At 41.9% G+C, this 20,884-nt stretch overlaps 1 protein-coding gene across 3 annotated transcripts in view; it reads left to right on the forward strand.

Annotated features, from left to right (window-relative positions):
* Positions 1–20,298, forward strand: part of FAM180A (family with sequence similarity 180 member A) — an 82,726-nt gene extending 62,428 nt beyond the window's left edge. For 2 of the 3 annotated variants that reach the window (XM_062616488.1, XM_062616487.1), the window contains exons 2-3: positions 16,342–16,442; positions 17,411–20,298. In XM_062616488.1, coding sequence (XP_062472472.1) covers positions 16,342–16,442; positions 17,411–17,752 — 443 coding nt within the window. In that variant the 3' untranslated portion in view covers positions 17,753–20,298. The remainder of the gene's footprint in view (positions 1–16,341; positions 16,443–17,410) is intronic. The other variant, XR_009964365.1, reaches the window with a different exon arrangement.
* The last annotated feature ends 586 nt before the right edge of the window (positions 20,299–20,884 follow it).

Raw genomic sequence — 20,884 nt, forward strand, 5'->3', positions numbered from 1 at the left:
ATTCCTGCATTTTAGGACACTACATTCTGTAGTGTCCCATTTATTTGCCTCAGTCCCAGGTATAGAGCTGCCATGGGATCTGGATCAGTTTGTACAAGAGTCCTCATGTCCCAGCCAAAGTTCAGCTCAGAAACACCTCCTGCCGTTCAAATCCCTCCTCACAATTTCACATGGAAATAGCTCCCTTCTCCTGACCTTTAACAGCCATCTCACCACTCTTAATGTATGCTGTTAAGAAAATGTTCCCTTCCACAGGTGAAGTAGCTCTGTTAAAATTAAATAACTCATGAACACATGCAAAGATGTATCGCGCTCTGTGAGTCCTCTCCTGATTATCTTACACTTGACTGATGGTCCTAGAGACCCCATTGGTACCTGGCATTATGCGAACACACAGGGTGAAAAAAATCTTTCCTTCTCCAAAGAACTTTCAGTGTACTTAAGGAGAGGAAATGTTAGCATCCCTTTTCATTGTGATGCACAGAGTAATTAAATCAGTTGCCCCAGACCTCTTCAGAACAGCTCTGTGTGTATGCTCCTGTATCTTGTGATTTAAAAAAAATCTGTTTCTGAAGCATGAAATGCTTTTCTTGTTGGTTAAAACATGCCAGATTCATCAGGAGTGAATGACTTCTCAGGCAGAAGAAATCTTATCAAAAGCACTGAATAGTACAATGTCATTGAAAGGAAAGTCAGCAGGTCTTAATGAACATCACCAGGCTGCAGAGACTCTGATTATTCAAATAGTGACAGCAAGATGTAAATTGCTGAGGTAAAGCACTGAGTGGTGGAGCAATTAACTTTGCATGCAGTGCCTGTGCCTGGGTACAAGGCAGGGCAGGACCCATAGGGCCAATTTAGGTTACTGGGAATAAACACTGGTGCTTGCCTGCATGCACAGCCTGCACCCACCTTCAACCAGGCTCTGAAAAACCTAACCCTAACATTGGTTCTGCTTCAGGGAGCTGAGTCTGTCCAAGATGCAGAGAAGCTAACTGGGTACATGGACCCAGCTGCAGCAAAACTGGGAACTGTGCGAGTGTCTTGGTTTGAAGTGGGCAAAATAGTCTTCTCCTTGCTTTAACTTTGAAAGCACCTAAATGTGCAAACCAGCACCACTGAAGTCGATGGGAGTTTTGCCACTCACAGGAGTGAGGCCATTCTCTGGAATCTGGTTTCCTGTAGTAACCCTGGTTGTTAAAAGCTTCCAGTCCAAATGTGTTATTTGTTGGTTAAAGTGGTTTTCAGCAGAATGGCACTGGCATGGGTGAAGTCGGTGCAGGTCTGCTACATGGATAGTTGATGGTGGGAAACAGAGGAAGTGTATCAAAGCATCATAAAAAGATTAGGAAAAAAAAAAAAGCCACTTGAAGATGAGCTGCAAATAACACTTGTGGAGAGACGCGCAAAAAAATGCCTCCAAGAGGACAGTCATCTATGGGGTATTCTCTCCCAGTTGAAGGAAATAAAGCCAAGGAAGGGATCCTCTATGCCCCTATTGCTCCTGTGTTTCTCATTACCATGAAATCCTGTTTTATTTGGCTGTTTCTGTTGCAGCTTTACAATATATCCCCCACAGCATACATGCTCATTCAGGGACATTAAACTAGACTGTCTGCACCACAAGCCACGGGGCTCCCTTGCCTACTCAGTGGCTAACCCTTAGCCACTGACTCTTTTTATCCCCACTGAGGGGCTCCAGGCTGCAGCAATAACCTGGCTCTTCTTTTCTCACTGTGACGGTGCTCGTGGCAGTGCAAGCTCAGTGCTGGGCTTGTAACTAAAAAGAATGTGAGGAGGAAAGGAGCAGAGTTAAATAAGCTCCGCTATTCCCAGTTTCCACAAACATTCCTTTCCTCTGGTGAAAGCGTATGTGCGGCCTTTCCTGGCCCAGTTTGCTGGTTAGGCTTGGCAACACCCCTGTTCCCCTGAGATCAGCACACATACCACTCATCCTCTGGAAATTCCTCCCCAGCCACAGGGAAACAGGTCGCCAGGCTCCAAACTTGCTGAGTGTCTCTCTGCTCAGGAGGAGCTAGGTGGGTAGCTGAAAAAAGTTGCTGAGAAAGGGAAAAATAAGTTGTTCAAAGCTCAGAGGTTACTTGGGAGGAAGCAGGACAGCGGAAAGGCAATGCTGCACTGCAGTCTCTTGTTGGAGACCCAGATACACAAGGCCTGCTGCGATGCTTGTGGTTACCCCACCCTCTAGCATGGCACTGGGGGAGCAGAACATTCTGGTTAGTTTTTGCCTAATCGTCAAGAGAGTAAATTGCACTGGACTAGGTGTCGGTATCCGCTGCAAGCCAGAACGTCAGGGTTTCATCATATCCATCTATTTGGCACATGGTGGCGTGACCAAAACAGAACCAATGCTTCTAATCTCTGTCTTGGAGAAACTACAGACTTTTCAATCTGGCAGGCCTTATCTGAGCCACTGAGAGGCAGAAAAGGAAGGCAAAAGTTAAAGGCAGACATGCTGTGAAAAAGCAGAGAAAAAGCTGGAGGTGAAAATGTCAATGGAAGGAGGCAGCATGAATGAGAGGAAGAAAAAGGTAAATTGTGGAGAGACAGAAAATGTGATAAACATGGATGGGAAAGATTAAAGCACACAGACATTTAAGATTAGGGTAGCTGACTCTTGTCAGCATGGTATGTATCCCCATTTGAACCCACCCTTCAGAAGATGCCCATCTGTCACAGCTGGTCTTCATCTTATCCGTCTGCTTGTCAGGCTCATGGGATAGTTCAACTTCTCTGGAGCTGGCACTGTCTTTTCCTCATGTAAGCAGGACTTGTGCTTGCTTCTGGTCTGACCAGCCTCTCGGCACACTAGGATGATGAGAAAAGCTAGTCTGGGCAATTCAACACTGACCACAGTATACAAGTTAAAGTTACTGCTACTGAATCAGCAATATGTCAAGGTGCCTGCACAGTTGTTTTTTTTCATGTGTGTCCTTTTGGGCTTTCTAAACTATGTAGGTATGAAAAAAAAAGACTTCCTACAGCCCAAGAAACAATCTGTTTTATTCCACAGGAGCTGCAAGAAACGTTCTGGTTTATGGGGCTGTCGGGCTACAGCATTTCCTATTAATGCCAGTCATGGTGCCACAGCTGCACAAGTTCCTCTTTCCCCCTGTCAGACCCTTGAGGGATGGATCAAGTTCTGCAAGCTCCCACTTTCCTCTCTGGTTTTCATAACAGCCATGACATTAAGTTTCTGTTTATGCCTGGCACTGAAGGAACACAAAGTAATTGTTTATTCAATTTATTTATTAAATGCAAATTTTATGTCTGAGGGAACTGTTCATGTCTTAAGCCCCCTCCTAAACCAAAATACATTTCAGGCATGCCTCATTTTTATTTACTGCAATTGTTCATAGCTTGGCACTGAACAAACCCCATTTCCAATTAAACACTACTTGTAAACATCCTAATATAGTACAGCCTGTGTTAAATGAAACCATTCATCTGTCACAGTCACAGCAACTTCTGGTTTTCTGGATTGCCATGCCAATTTGGCAGAAAGCTTTGGAAGGTAGCAAGTCTAATGACAAAAACATATATACTGCTTGTTTTGCTGTTTTCTGCCACTGGGGTTTTTAATAAACAGTACTCAAAGGGGTTGACCTACCCTGACTCATACTTAACAAATCAAAAGCTCATTTGGGCCCCCTCAAAGACAGAAGAAAAGTACCCAAAGGTTTTTCCACCCTGGGTTATCCCATAACAGGAATCAGATTTAGTCATCAAATATCAGATACAATCAGACTCACTCAGGCTCAAGTGGCAAAGGGCAGTGTGTGACTGCCATGTGTTCGGCTCTCCAGCAGAAGGATGAAGGTGGTGTGGCCCTGCTTCCACACAGAATGCCTGAGAGAAGTCAGGGTGAAATGAGCAGGCAGCACAGTGTCTGAGTTCAGCTCAGAGGATCCCAGTTTTGATAAATCGAGTACTCATACAAGGTGTCCTCTGTCAACCATCAGGAACAGCCAAAACGTGCTTTCTGGCCCAGGCTTGGGGTCTTTAGCTTCACTACCTAACCTTCCTGCTATTCTGTACAGGGTACCTCTCCCACTGTACCCAATCTCTCCCTAAAACTAGCCCTGCTGCAGAGAGTGGGAAGACAGCCACCACTTGGCTGAGATCTGGGCAACGCTGCATGCTGCGGATGGAGGGAATCCTCCAGTTATGCAGAGAGGGGATTTAAATGTCTGAGAAAGATGAGGCAGTCACAAGCTGGCAATTGCACAGGTTGCGGCTTGTCTTGCTATGGTGCTGTATTTCTCATGTTCACAGCAGGGAAATGTGGGCTCCAGCTGATGAAGAAATCTGTCTTTTAAAGAGTCTGCCTGGTAAATAGCTGTTAGGGTTACTGTAAGCAATTGTATATCCCTAGAAAGACACTCCTTTTCTAGCCAGAAATGGTATTTAGGGAACAGGCTGTTGGACATTTGCTGGGAATTTCTGGATGTCCTTCAAACCCTGAATGACTAACTGTATGTGCCACAGACCATCAGTCTATCAGTCCAGCACACACCCAGTTATGTCAGCCCTAATCTCTGTTCATGCTGCTCACAGCCAGCATGGTCCAGCTGAGGTGAACTCCAAAGCTGAGCGACATGTGCCCATATATGCTCCAAAGGAACATGTGAGGGCTCCTCGGTGAAATGTCACCTTCAAGGCAAAGAGCTCAGTTTCTACTTGCACACATTTGTCACTGAGGTAAATATAACCAACTCGTCACATGTCTTAAATAATCGGTACCCCTCCTTCCTCTCTATTTACATGGTTGAAGATGGAAGTGTGTATCATGTCCAGCTGGCTTTTCAAACCCATCTATGATGTCCCCCTGGAGCTTCTAACTTTTGGTTGAATTTGTGCTGCCAAACAAAGCATTAACTGTTGAAGAAGCAAATGTATCTCAACTGATGGCTCTGTATATGACTGCTGCTGAAACCGAGGCTGGACCTCAGCACCCCTGAATGTCTGCCCACTGAGGTGGAAAAGAGTGATAGTCCTTCTCACTGCAATTCAGCTGGGAGCAGCTACTTGAGCATACTGTGATTTACTTATCTGTTTTCAAAGCCCATTTCATTTCCTTATGGGTGCCTTTGCTGACAAAGTAGTCCATGCATTATTTAAACAAAGTTATAATCACCTTCTGAGAGCCCTTTTCACAACAAACCGGAGCGTTCACATAAGCCTCTCTCTGTAACCCAATGTGATGGGTAACAGCTACTAATCCAGCATGTCCAAGGAGCTCAACCATGACAAGCTAGTTTGCATTTTGCTTCATCCTTAATATCTGTGCACTGCTCAGAGGTCAAAACAGAGCTTAAAGATTACTGGGGCAAGTATTTAGAAGTACAAATATGGGGACAATAAGTCCCTGCCTTATTTTATGGCCATGCAAAATGTTGGTCTACTCCTATAAATGATTAGTGTGTTGTACTAGTGTGCTCCAGGATCTCAGACAATGATTACCTCTTACCTATACTCCAAAGACCAGTAATAAAATTCCCCTAATATGACAAAAGACTGTCATGAAGATGATGTAAGACAAATATCAATTCCAGACTCATAATCAGATGATCTCTACAAACTTATCTGGAAGATCATTACCACCACCAAGCTGAGGAAGAGCTATCATGCAGAATTATCACACGATGAATCTAGTTTTTGAAAGGATTGCTCCTCTAGGGACAACAGTTGTCAGATTGACCAAAAATTTTTGTCTGGCAGCCTATAACAACCATCTACGGAGTGTACACATGCTTGCAAAAACTTTTCTAAGTGAGCACCTTTCATAATGCAATCTTCAGAGTGTTTGAACTAGTAATAAGAAAGCATAAATCCAGGGAAAGACAGGTTGAAATTTACAGTGTCAGCATCACAAGAGCTTAACCACTTCTCCAGAGTAATAATGTCTTCTTTAGCAGTCACCATGCACAGAGGAGTTAAACCAAAGAATAAATTCCCACCTGGTTTCAGTCAGCAGTTTGCTAGATGTTTTCACTGAAAACTAAGTCTTCCTCCCTTTCTCTAAATTTCTTTTTCCTAAGTTTAGAGCATGAGGTTATTAATATTTTTTCCTTAAACATTTTCTTAGCCTATTTTCCTGTAAGCAAAAATCTACTTTACAAGTTCACCTCAAAAGACTCTAGAAGAAGAGAATATATGGTAAGGAAGAATAACACAGAATCAAACATGTGGGAAAAATTGGCAGGGTCGTCTTGGGCTAGGAGCCATTGAGGGATGGCATCCATAGGAGCAGGAACTGCAGCAGCAGCAGATGTTGAGTTTTGAATTTTCACCGATTTCAGATGCAACTGTCAGCACTTTTGTGTCTTTCAGGTCCTACTCCTCAGAAAACAAGATATTTGGGTTATTTTTTGGCTGTAAGATTTATGTAGGCCTGAATCTAACCTTCTTCTCTATTCTCAGATCCCAATCATGTCTTTCACAGCACAGGACTCCCTGTGACCTGGCTACCCATAAAGCAGCATCACAGAGCTGATAGTGCCAGCTCAGGTCATCTGAGGAGCTTGTCCACAGTGTCCAGCTACCTTTAGCAACTTGCCATACTCAAGGTTCTGGCAGGTCTTTATGTATTTAATGGTGAATCCAGTTGTATGTCAGTCTCAGCTTTATTTCAGGAGATTGTGAAACCTGAGAGATTTAGGAAAAGTCAGATTTCAGGAGAGCATGAGATAACAAGGAACAGTGAAAAAAACGACAGCTTTGTAGAATGGAAATCCCATATTTCCATGGAGTGTGGGGAAGGCAGCTACAAAAATAATTTTTGCATTGATCTTTCAGATTTCTTTGCTATGCTTCTGGAAGTATCACAAAGATTGTCTTGGCCCACCATTGATCTGCACACATTGAAATTCACTGATTAGATTTTGTGGATGATTATATTTGAGTTCCATTATTTTTTTAATACTATTTTCATGCAGATGCAGAAATTAATGTAGTGGGGCCCAGACATTCATGCAGGTGTGAACTTGACAGAATACATGCCTTCTTACAGTGCCCCTCGCTCATTGGCTATTACCAGGGAGACAACACAGCTTTTCACCTTCATGTTCTGATGAGGTGGCAAAACAGCTGTACCGGTCCAGCTCAGAAACATACCTGAATCAATATTCAGCTCTTAGTAACTTTCTCAGATGTCTTTATCATCACTACTACAAAATATGCAATGATTAGAAAAGGAATTGTCTCAAGAAATAATTCATCTCCTCACAAAAACAACCAAGTATGCCCCTGCTTTTTCTTTATTGAGCAAGGCTGAATTACACTCTTTCTCTATCCAGCACATATTCACATCATTAAGAAAACCAGCAGCAGGTGCACTGACATTTGGAGCTCAATGAACAGCTGGAAAGGCAGCTGGGGTTTCCCTGTTTTTAAAGAACAAGTGAAATCCCAGAGCAGAGGAAGCAGAAAACTAGGATTTATGTATTCTCCTCCTAACAATTTACTTCAAATGGATGGGGATTTGAAGGAAAATGGAAGACAATTCTGATTCTTTCTAATGTAAGGAAGAAGAAAGAGTCAATATAATGTTTATTCTTTCTCAGTTTTGAGCTGCACTATTGGTAGTGAGTTTGAGGAATAGCTTGTTTTGCACGTGTGCTAGTATATGTGGGTGAGCAGTTCATACACAAATAAAATAATAAATAGTTTGTTATCAGTTCAGTAATAATCCCTAACCCCACCATCAAATACTTGAATTTACTTGCTGGTTGAAACAATTCACAGACTGCTTAAGTGAATAATTCCAGGATCCCCATGATTTCTTCTGTTTTTCTTTACCTCAACTAACAACTCCATGATCTCAGGTAGGACAGTTCCCATAGGATAATTCAGCACATGACAATTCAGTCAGCAATAACAAGAAACTTTCATCATTTTTCTTAATCTGCAGATCATAAATTTTAAAGTCAGAATAGCCACATATTTTTTTCAATTTGACCACCTGCACAGAATTTCATGTAGTGTCACTTTCAACATATCCAATGCATTGTACTTCATTAACAGCCTGAAAAGGCAGACACTTCAAACTAGAAGCCATCATGAAATGGAAATCTGCTTGTTCTGTTGTAAACATGTAGTAGGGCATTCCCATTCTGCCAGATAAAAAGGCAAGGTAATTTCAAGGAGACCTTTTAAATCTACCTAGTATTGGTCATTCAGATAAAGCACATGATATTGTTCCTACTCTGAATAGACATTTTATGGAACTAGTCAATGACAGCAGTTGATATTTAGACTGAAGAATCTGAGCTGTTGTTTGTGATAATAAAGAAGTTCATACTGCTCCCTGCTAGATGTGTTGTTCAAACTGGATCTTTGATTCCTTTCTTACTATCCAGTCTGCGAATAAATTCTTTGTGCTGGCTGAATTTACTGTGTTAAAAGTTCTGGTGGATGTAAGCATAAAGGGAAAAGAAGCGTTTGGCAGCTAGTGGTCCTGCAGCCAACCCTCACCTCTAGCAGGAGTAATGACTACACTAGTTGAGGTGACCATCCACAGAAAGGACCCCATTAGTTTGGTGGTCAGATCAAGGGTGTGCAGGCATGAGAAAGGGCAGGGCTGATATCCATCTTTATGTCATCTAAGAACTGGACTGTCCTAAAAGCAGTTGGACCACAATTGCTCTGGGAGTTTCTCACAACTAGGAGTGCTGATGGCCTAGTAACTGTGATAGGGAGTGAGACAGCCAAAATCTACCACTCTTTTGTTGGTTTGCTTTTCCCCTTCATTCATGACCAGACAGAATTCTGGCTTGACTCACTGTTTGGCCATGAAAAGCAGTGTCAGCACAAAGAGAAGGAGGGAGAACCTCACTGCAGGTCCAGCGTGCCAGACTGCCCCTTGCAGCTGCAGCTGTGATTAGGTCAGCCTCAGCAAAACCCTAGCTTCTCAGTTGCTTTTGCCTGCCAGGAAACCAAGGAAGCCTGACTGAAAAAGTACAACAAAATGTAAAAAAAGCCATTCTAAGCTACTGGACACCTCTCCTCTGTGGGGTGTCTCAGCTCTGTGTAAATGTATACCTGTGAGGAGGTGGTGTGAGCCTTGAACCCTCCCCTTTGGGCTCTGTGATGGTAGTACAAAAAGAGAGCAGAGAACTGGAAAGAGAATTTGTTTTGAAGGGCTTTCTTTTCAGAGCAGCAACAGCATGATGCATAGAGCTCTTGGAGCTGCTGCAGCTCTGCCTTTTCCCATGAAGCAGAGCTTTGATTTTGAGTGCTCTCACTCCATTAACAGGAGTCATCCACTTCACTCTGCTATGGTCCTTCCCTATGGCTCAGCACATAAACACCAACATCCAGCTGTATTTCCTCCCTCCCTTCTCTGCTTCTTCTTGAATAAATGGAAGTAGATTGGATCATCATCAGATACCTTCACTTGCTCATTTGTAAGAAACATTTTCAAATTTGTTTCATTAAGATTGCTTTGTGTCTTCCCCTTGCATAAGAGATGTTGTGAGCAACACAGATTGGGAAGGAGAGCTTGCAATGAAAACAGAGATATAAAGCACTGCTTCTTTTTCCAGCTCTGCCTGAAATTTCCTGTGTTGCTAAAATTGCTTATTGTGTCAGTGTTAAACCTATGGAACAGAGTTAATAGTTCATTATTTCCTTTCACTCATACAGTGTTCACCACAGTCTATCCCCTAGTTCCTGGTAATATGGCAGCAAATGAAAGGATAACAATATGTTTCACATACTTTCAGTTTCTTTGTGCTCATTTTTTCTCTCCATGCTTTCTGTGGTAACTTTACTCTGGCACATTAAAGGCCTCTCTTGGCTGACTGCATCTTCTTTTTTTTTTCTGGGTGGGTATATTTATAATTCCAGGTAGGAACACCCTCCTTATGACCAAGGGAAGAATAAATAACACAGTGTATATTGCTACAGGCTGGTACAGATGAAAATGCTGCATAATGGAAATTTCATCTGAGGGAATAAATTCTAGATCATTCTAGTTGGTTGATGCCAGTCACATCTTTGAAACCATTTTACTTAAATAATAAGAAAAAAAAATCCTCCACCTCTCACAAGCACAGTCTCAGAGGCATCATTTCCTTCTCCAGCAATACACACTTCTGTAAACATAAGGGGTTTTCTGGTCTTTCTAATACACCTTCACATTTCTTATTCATGCCAAGTACCTAGAAAGACTATTATCCCTGTAGATTTTATATAGAAACTCTATTGCACGTTAATCTAAAATAACACATCTCAGGACAGTCATGAAGAGCAGAAGTTTGGTTGGAGTGGGTTCTGTTTCATGGAACTGGGATACCCTTTCAGGCTACATTTGTTTCTTAAAAAAAGAAAAAAAAAAAAGATAACTTTGAAAAAACTGTTTTTGTGATGATCTAAGGATTTGAATAGAGTCTGGTATTAATTCTAAGGGTTTTAAATGGTGGGTTGTTTTTTTTTTTGACAGCTTTTGTAGGGAGATTACTTCCTACATCCTCATTGACAAAACTTAGACTTTTGAGATAGAGCTTTTTGCTCTTAACCACTCTTTTTATAACTAAAGAAGAAACAAATTACTCTTTGCAGTTTTAGCCAGCCGGCAGGAATAAAGAGAGAACATTGCCACTATTAATTTTTGTTTTAGGAGCCAAGATAGCAAGGATGTGCAGCTGAAAGTAAAAAAAAAAAAGCAGCAAATTCTCTTGGTAGCTGCTTTTAAGAATATGCTAGTTCATGTTGGTTTGTAATTAAAATGTCTTCTCCATGTCACAGCTGTGTTCTCCTAAGGGTCATTGGGATTTAATCTCCCAGTAACAGAGATTTAAATGTATTAAAGTTGGAATGCAGAAGCCTTTGCATTGCACTTGTTGTCATGGGAGGTACTTGCAATTCCAGATACAAGTTTCAGAAGCTAGCTTGCAGCACTGAAGTGTTTTCCCATCTTTCTAGGTTTTTGTGTGTCTTTTCCTTATTTTATTCCTCTTATTCTTCCTCCAGCTTCCCACTCTTTCAATTTCTCCTATGCTAAGGCAAATTGTTCAATGACTTGCAATACAGCAGTTTTGATACAGAAAAGCAAAAACTCAGGAAGCATAGAGAAACTGTGCCTGAGCATGCTCTTCCGCAGGTCTAGCCAGCCAAAGCTCAATTTCAACCCTGGCAACGATTGCAGGCCCAGGCAGTATAAAAAAACCTTTCAGGTGGTGCACACACATCCTTCTGGGGATGAGGAAAGTGCAAGACAAGAAGCAAAGGATGGGATTACTATGCATGAAACCTGTTCATCACTTATTAGCACTGCATTTTTTGTGATTTATGCTACTACTTTCACTGCCCACCACACACCTCCCATAGGTCAACACCACTTCACCCTGAAGTTTCACCATTGCTTCTGGTACCAATACCTTCTGCAGGCACAAAGCAACGATGACTTCTAGGAACTGCCCAGCAGTTGCTGCAACAGAATAGGTTCAACCAGCCTAGATCACTCATAATTTTTGCATGGCATTTTAATGGCTGCTGTTTCTGCCTACACAATCACCCTGCGGACAGTGCTCATTTCATGTGCTCTGGGAAATGCTTGAATTCATCTTGAAGAATCATCTTCATCTTTCAAAGAAGTCAAGGCTAGTGAGAAAATCTCTAATTAGGTTATCAACAAATATCATCTTTTGAGAGGAGACTCTGGGTGTGCTAAGACCCTTTTAGTGCAAGTTCCATGCAGGTTAGAGAAAAATGTGGTGACACACGGAAAATTTACAGCTCACTAGTGGAACCAGCAATGCTCCAAGCTGACTAACAGCAAGCTTAAAAAGGGATATGCATCTAGCCCAGGAGATGTCTTTTTTGGCTCTTGCAGAAGCTCGCATGAAAAAAACCTCAGCATGGCCATACTTTATATTTTATTAATTTTCCTAGCTATGTGATGTTTAGGCTAGGGAAAAACTCACACCAGTGGAGCATAATTCAAATACTTTGTTTCTCTGGGCTTGTTGTGGGGCAGAACAAAACAGCAGTAGCCAATAAATGTGTATAAATATGTTTTACATACTTTACCATGCCTTCATGAACAATAACCTAGAAAGTTTTGCATTTTCCTTTCATTTAGGGGGCAGTATGCATGTTTGTTTCCACGCATCAATGCACTCCAGTGCTGAACAACTGTTTTGCAGTAAACACTTTTATTCCCTGCTTTACCGATAAGATAAAGCCAAATAAGGAGAATTTGCTGTCATTATAATTTGGGATGCATTAACTTCTTCCTGTTGAGGTCTAGGAATCTGGACTTCAAAAGCTTTGAGCAGGAAAGGGAATCTTTTGCTGTGAGGGATCAAGCTGGATGTACTGCTGAGCTTGTAGCTGTTTCTCACTAGTAAAGGGTTCTTTTGAGCTTGCAGTAAAAAGACAGTTGTGGTGGTCTGAGAGGATATGGTCTTGCAGAGCGCTGCTAATCCCTGTTACAACTGCTAGTGAAGACATAAAGGAGGCATCACTTTTCCTTTTTAGGTCTATCACTGTACAGGAACTGCTGCTGTCTGTGCAACTGCTTCCTGCTTTGCACTCCCAGAAATAGGGGCTGGTCCCAGGAAGTCCATGATACCCATAGAAATGATTTTCATGAGTTACTTTGAGTCAGATCCTAGTAATCTAAGACAGGAGGACACAATTGGCAGCTTGCTGACTGAATTTGGCTTATAGGACCACTCCAGCTGGGCCACTGCCTTTCGCCACATCAACAGGCAACTCCCCTTTGCTTTGCTTGCAGGGAGACAGGAGTTTTTGGCCCACAAGTCCTTCTTGTTCCTCTGCTCCTTCCATCCTTCATAAAAAGGGTCCCACTGAAGCAATGAGATAGCCCTTTTCCATGCCTCTGAAGTAAATAAAAATAATTCCTACTGAGCTGTGACCTCAGTTAATCTGTGTTCATGGAGCCCTGGAGAGCTGTATGTGCTTTGGAGCAATTGGCCTGATTCATGCTTTTGGCTTCATACCTTTTCATAGAAAAAAGGGGCATTGATGGTGCACAAATAATTGAACACTCCTGCAACTATGCTCTATACTTATTGAGCAAACACATCACAGGCAGCAGCTGGGAAATGGTGAACTGGAAAGCAAAACTAAACATCTGTAACATCACCAGTAAAACTACATGGAAAACCTGAGACCATTGTTAATGTTTATTACGAGGTTAATGAGGTACAGAAAATTCTGGCATGGTTCTTAAGACAGATGAAAGCATCTTTAAAATAAACTATTGTCAGCCTCAGTATGCTTAAACTGTAAAGAAATTTCTAAGCTGTCATGAGCTAAATAGTTAGAAGCAGGCCAATGAGTTGGCAAACACAGCTGCAGCTTTTGTTTAAAAACCTGGGTAGCCCTGAAGGAGAGGTGGATTTGGGTCAACAGAGCTGTGGGAGACTGGATAGGTTCCTGCAGTGAGCAGTGCAGAAAACAGGGGCTCCTGCACCACATTTTGACAGGCAGTTTTAACCACCCTTAGGAGTAGACTTGTTGCTGCTCGCTGTCTTCAAGCACAAACAGTGATGTACTCCAGGGCATAGGATAAGGCTGTTCAGAGCTGGGCAGGTAGGCTGGGAGCACATGTCTGTGCCCAGACCACCATTCCCATCCACCTCCAGCCCTGAGACCTCAATGGGCACAAGGGAAGTCAGATCAGAGAGCTCTCCTAAGGCCCCTCTGAAGAAAGGATACATAGATACACAATAGAAAATGTTTTCAGTAAGGATAATAAAAATCCCTTATTTTTCTTCCTTCATCTCTGTCAATCATAAGCTTTTTTATTATCTGACTGTTCAGCCCTCAGGACATAAGCAGCCACATCCCCATTGAGATGTCTTGACACATTTGTAAGAGAAGTAAAACCAATAAATCACTAGGAGTCTCTTCACTGACTTCAGAGATCACTGGGTTGGGCTTTCTCTTGCTAATACTGATCTCTGCTCAGACATTCACTGCTACTGTCATTGAAATGAATTAGCTGCAACATCAACATAAAGTGACGCACATTGCTCTGCATCTTCCTATGGAAGATCTGCTTGGTAGCTTTACATGGAACTCCATTAGGGAAGAAAATAGTAAAGAGAGGGTAAGTCATAGCATTAGTCTTTTGCTGTTCTTTGATAGTGCACAGCTAACTCATGTCAGATATGGAAGTAACTGCAGGAAGAAATAAAGCCAGCAGAGAAGCTTCAAGTAGAATTTGCAATCCCTAAATGCAGAAACTGGCTTCAAATCTTTCTCTGTCTCAGCTTTTGTGCCGAATTTACATGTGTGTTAAGTAAGTGTAATGAAAATCAGAGAATGCTTACTCTGAATACTTGCACAGCCTCAGAGGAGCTTGTAAATTTATGGAAAGGATTGTGTAGGGAACGATGGTGGAAGCATTTGACTGTTGTGAAGAAAAAAGAGAGAGAGGAAAGGAATGAAGTAAAACATAGATCAGGAAAATCAGATCATCGTGACAAAAACAAATGAGCTCTGAAAGAGTTTCTGAGTAGATTCTCCAAGGACTGTAACAAAGTTTGATATGTTTTGGGAACAAGATAATGAGATCAGGGAGTCAGTGCTAGTCTGGTCCCTGCAGAAGATGGCATGCTTCTGATATGCATACAAAGTCCTTTCTCACAATATAGCAGCTCACACTCTTGTCTCTTTGAATCTTCTAACCTAATCCATATTATAGTGGGAACACCTGGGTAGGAAAACTCAGCTGCTTTCTGAGATTCTATGATTCAGCAAGTGGGTCAGTACTAAATTGCTAATATGGTATTCATTTTTGTGGGAGTCCTTCACCGGGGTTTTTCTGGCTGAGTGGTGATGGGCTGAATCTGATGACTGACTCCCAGCTCAGCTCCATGGTAGGAATCTGCACCTGGCTTGAAAGCGAAAAGTGATTGGTGTGGTGACAATAAGCAGGAGAGCACTGAAGGAAGATGCCACAGGCACCTTTTCCATGACTCAAAGTATATTTGAGGTGTAAACCATCTGCATATGTAAAGGCTCTTTTCACTGAAAGAGGATCTAAAAGAGATAAAAATGAATTGTCATCATTATGGACTGGATTTCTGCCAGCTGCTTAGCAATTAGAGTTTTAATTGCCCAGTAATAAAAGTTTTAATTACTCAGCAATTAGTGTTTGAAGTTTCAAGTGATTTGCATGCACTCAATATCATTCTCAAATTGCCAAGAGCAGAAGATTGAATAGCTCCAGCGTGTCTCAGCAAAATTGAGCAAACGGGGTGAACATCAGAGATTGAGTAGCAGCAGAAAATGAGTATAGCCCAGTTGCCAGTGGTCAGCCAGACAAACATTCTTGCAGAGTAGAACCTGCAGGCAGCTTGTGACCTTTCCCAAACTCAGCACCTCCTCAGCTGTGCCAGACAAGATAGTTGGGTGTTAAAGGCATCGTGCTGGAGAAAGGTTACTGCAGAGACCAAGTCCTTTTCAATATGTCTGTTTTTTTGCTTGGCACATTCATGATCTGTAATATAGAATTAGATGTTTTCTATACTCTGGACTGTACAGGTCACTGATTCCACACGTGCTCTACCTCACTGGGATGCCGAATTTAGGAGCTATGCATATTTTTTCTGTCTCATTTCCATGAAACAGTGTCTGTAGCACACTTTGCAGTAGTGAATAAGTACCTAATCGTAACAGAGTTTGTTGTTTCTAGCTATAACACTGTGAAGTATTAAAGTCATAATAAATGGGATTCACCTCATTGAATGTACCTGTCTTGTCTAAGCTGGTAACAGGCTCAATGAATAAAGATAGGCATCTCCAAAGGGTAAGTCACTCTTTCCAGACATATATGCCCAGGACAGATAAGGTGATCTACTCTGAAGGTGTTGTTTTTGTCAGCTAAGGAGAGACTAACATTTAGGCAGCTGAAACCAGTAGAAATATAGGGTCTTAGAAGTGTGATGGTAGGAGAATGGCCTGAAGAAAGAAGGCTTTGTTGAGGGTCATTATTAATTTCCCCTTGCAGAGCCAGGAGAAGAATATGTATTCCAGGCAATGCTGATATTGCAGTTATCATTGTTATTGCTTACATCATGGCTGCACCTCAGAGTCCCAGGCTTGGATTATAAATCACTCTGTATTAGACTGTACAGATACAGGACAAACAGCTAAACTCCATCCTTAGTAGATTAGAGTCAAAGCAGACCACGTCACCCATTTTATTTACAGTGAGAAGTCAGTGTAGAATAAATCTTTGCAACAAGAAGTTCTTTGGTTGAATCTACTGTTGAAAAGTACTTCCTCTTTTCAGTGTTTGCCACCCTATGGAACCTCTCTTTTCCCATTATTATTTTCCAGCTATGCTTTTCCCAGCTGCTCAGCGATTCAAGAGGTCCTCAGCTGCCTTCCTTAACCCAGTGCTACAAAACTCGCTGGATGATGTGGTCCTGCTTTATGAGGTTCAGTATACTAGAGCAGATGGTACCTTAAACCTTAACCAAGATTGGGGTTATTGTACACACGGGGGTAATCTATTACCTGTCTTCATGGCACTTTTACTCATTCCTGCAGTAAACCCATTGCTGACTATGTAACAGTTCACCAGAAGGGAAGAAATAGACATATATATGACAACCTCAGCTTTTTCAGCACTTAAGCACGTGGCAGTTGCCTACAGTACCTCAGACTAGTGGGTTCTAGTTCACTGACAGGCAAAATGAAAAACAAAGCAAATGGCTTTCTACTGAAAGAAAATTCCTTCCAGAACAGTTATGTATTAACAACATAATGCATTAAAATTCTTTGGTTTAAATCTTAGTCCCAAGAGTACATTGCAAAGTAATCCCAAGGGCATGAGTGTTTCACTTCAAAATAACTCAGGTCCCCTCTTCCACAGCAGTGGAGACTGCAGATATAATGCACAGTCTACAGTATCATATGGTCAGCTAAGGAACAGTGGCCCACCTAAAGAAGGTACATGGGTCAAATCTATCTATCTCACACCTTGAGAAACTGGGATTGGAGTCCAGACAGGGGAGATGGGCAGGGAAGCCACTGCTATGCTCTCTCAGAGAGCTGCTGCTATTCCTGACAGGGTAAACAGCCTTTCCCAGCTCTGCTGCTGTCTCTCTAATACCCATGTAGCGCCAGCAGCAACTCATGCCTGTTTTGGACAACAGAAGGCTACCTAGATTTTCCTTTTCCTCCCTCCTTTCCCCATAGCCTGTCTCTAATTTTCCCAGGTAGGTAACACAGAAGTCTTAATATTTACATAGAGTCTTTCTGCACCACCTCCAGCCAGTGCAATGAAAGTTTTGTCTCTATTTGAGCTAAAGTAAAGACCTACGGACATGTTTTTAATTCACATTTACTGTGCAGAGTCTATTGGAGAAGATAAATAGCTTTCTCTGTTCTGATTTTATACCAGTTTCTCTTAGCTGAGCTTGACATTGACAAAAGTCAGAGGATCTCCATCAAAGATGAGGAGCTTGCTTCACTGAGGAAGGCTGCTAAATTTGACACCATCTGCAATGAGATTATCCCCAAGAGCATCACAGAGATCCGCAGGCTGAGTAGCATGCTGTCCTCCTACCCAAGGGTCCTCAAGAAAGAAGACTTTGAAAGGACAGTGTTGACCATGGTCTACACAGCCTACAGGGCTGCTCAGTCCCAGGGGCACCAGAAAGACGCTTGGGCTGAATCCTTCGTCAGTCTTTACAAAGCCCTGAAGCACGACTTGATGTTTCCATACAACAAAGACACATCATAGGGGGAGACTTGATGCAACGGTAACTCAGCCACCCCTTGTGGTTGATAAGGGACACATATAGCACGTCCACCACTTTATGCTGTAAAGAGTTTAAGAATCTGCTTCAAGATTATTTGTTTTCTAGCTCCCCCTTGTGGAATCCACTTTCTAGTTCCATGTTAAATGGAGAATGATGTTATCTTCGGTCCGGGGAATTTGATTTTTGTGCTGCCTTGGGAGGCACATTCTGTGACAGGCAAAGAAATTCCAGTGTATGCCCCAGACAGACATGCCCTTGTTTCATCCTGTGGGTTTCCTATAAGCAGTACAGAAGTATACTATACTTAGGCTTACATACTTATGCATACGAGCTGGAGAATGCTGATTTCTTAGCTAGGGAAACAAATTCATATTTTGGCTGGCCAGAAAAAGAATATTATAAAGACATGCAAAGGCCTTCTGAAAAAGGAAGAGGTTTCATAACTGTCAGTCTAAGAAATTATGCCACATATTATTCATTCCAAATATTCTTCTAAATAAGCACTGTCTGATTCACTTCATTTGCCTGAGCCAGTTTTTAATTGCAATAACATTTGCAGAAGACAAAGGGCATTGTGGATACCAGCAGCAAACAGTGCCTGTGAACATGCTCTTTGCTTCCTAGCCCTCCCAAACAGTCTGCAATGATTCTTTCATTATTTGCACATGACTTTGCTTCTGCTGCTTGTTTTTTGAAGGGAACATGTCCTCAGCAGAGTCAAAGGCCCTGTTTAATTTAATGATGACACATTTTTCCTGGTTCTATCACTTGAACGTAGCTCATCTAAACCCACGCTTCAGAACACTCCTGAGGCAAGGGAGGAAGGTGCATTAAAACATGGTGCTGAATTTAGCAGTGTGGCTCATTTTTGGTAGTAAATTATATATTTACTTGTGTGTATATGTGTGTATATGTCGATGCATAGGTGTGCATGTAAGTGATGAGTACATGGAGAATCCTAAATTGTTCAGTCCCAGAACAATTATATCCAGTCACTTAGCAGAAAAGACGTTCATCGGTCCAGTGGTGGGAATTATGAGTCTGAGAGCAGTGGAGAAACAGTACTTGTTTCAGCAGCAAAAACTGTTTGTAAAAATAGTGCAACTAAGTATTATGAACTATAAAAAATCATGGACAGAAAATGGACAGAAAAAGAAAGTAAATCTTGTCAGACAGATGACTACAGTCAAAAAATGCAAACTATTCTAAAGCAAATCCCCTACATTTTATGATCAAATTACACAGACTGTTTCTCTATTGATATTAGAGGTTCTTCTACTTCCAGAGCATGGGAAAACAGCTGAACATTTATTTCGTCCTTTCATACCAGCACTCCCTATTTCTCTATCTGCATGATATTTTAAGCATAAAATCACAAATCACTGCAGCTGTAGAAATGAACTCAGGATTCCAGCCCCTGTTCTGAATCACATTTAACTGCTTTTGCATCACCAGACCGAAAGGAATGAACCCTTCTGTGTCCCTTAACAGGGATACTCCAAGGACCGAAGCTGAAAAACTCCATCCAGCACCGCCTTGTTGCAGCAAACAGCAGCCAGAGCACACTGGGTTTGGCAATTACCCATGGGAATGTGGATCCACAGCAGCCTTTGGGTTTGGCAATTACCCATGGGAATGTGGATCCACAGCAGCCTTAGGGACAGGCAGCTGGACAAAGGGCTTATAAAAGACAGTCAGTCCTGTTTCTCCAAGCAGTTTCTGTATGTGTATGCATGACTGTACAGATTTGCATTTAGATGCACTTATGTGTAGGTGCGCTTTCATACCTGAAGATGTTTGTTGGCCATCTTCAAAGCCTGGCTGGTATATGGCAAAGAAAACTGAAAACCTCAACCACAAAGCTATGAGCCCGAAGCATCCCCATCTCCTCTGCTTGCGCACACAGCTCAGGGCCCACAAAGCAGCCTTGCGCTACAGCCCACATGCTTTTTAAGCCTTGAGAATTAACACTGATCATGTGTTTGTGTTTTCTTCCCATACCATGCTTTATAAACACATGGAGGGGAAATGCTTTAAAGTGTACTCCTGCCTTTCCAGCTCTGTTTCTTGGCTCCCTGAAGCACCGCTCGCTGGAAGTGCCTGGAACCAGAGAGATTCATAAATCTCTTACAGCCAGTGGTTCCAAGTCTGCAAAGATAACAAGAGTGAGCACCACAGCAAGCATGCTAGCAGTTACTATCCAGAGAAATACATCCCACCATGCTTCCCACTGCATAGGAAGACTGTCAAGTGGTCAGAATTTACTCATCAGCAAGTATCTCATAGAAAAGAATTATAGATAATTTTGAATATCCAAATATTCCCTATAGCATACATACCTTTCAAACTGGTAATTGAAATTTTTATCTCCTCAATAGAAAATAAAATTTTTCTGAGTTTGTGTCCCTCTTGCCATTACTGTGTGTAATGTAAAAAAGATTTATTCCTTGGGTATGTGCTAGGAGTGCCCAAGTTAATTTAACAGAGACTATCAATGTAATAATAAAAATATTCTACATAAAACTAATTGGCTTTGCATTGTATTGATTCCAGTGTCAGGTTTACTATTTAGTAACTTCCAGCTTGTGCAATTGGCTATCTCAGACTGAAACTCTTCATGGGGGTAATGGTATGAGAGAAGAAGGAACAGTCTTCCCTTTGATGGGCAGGAGGAGGTAATAAATAGGAATTAGTACGCTTTGTTTTCCAGAGTTCAAGTGGGAAGGAGAAGTTTGTCTCAGGGAAGCTTTTCGGACTTAGGTCAGCTTCCCTCCCTCAGAATTGCTCAAGATACAAGCATAAGTTGCCTGCTCCCCAACTCAGATTGCATCTCATCACTTCAGACTGAGTCATGTATGTAGATAGTCGCTCAGAGGGTAAATAGCCATTGCCTCTAGGTGGAACCTTTTATCCACCCTTTGACCTTACAGATCATAAAAAAGTGAAACAAAGCACAGATTTAAAAAAAAAAAAAACAACTGACAAACAGATATGAATTCCCTACCTGGTATTGGTCAACTCCAAATTTTCACATTAACTATATATTTATTTCCAGAACTAATTGCTAATTTTGCGTCAAATGTCTAAAGTTTCTGTTGCTTGACAGAAGTTTC

This window comes from Pezoporus occidentalis, unplaced genomic scaffold (genome assembly GCF_034315485.1).
Source record: "Pezoporus occidentalis ecotype Australia unplaced genomic scaffold, CSIRO_AGI_Poc_V1 ctg19, whole genome shotgun sequence".
Classification (NCBI taxonomy): Eukaryota; Metazoa; Chordata; class Aves; order Psittaciformes; family Psittacidae; genus Pezoporus; species Pezoporus occidentalis.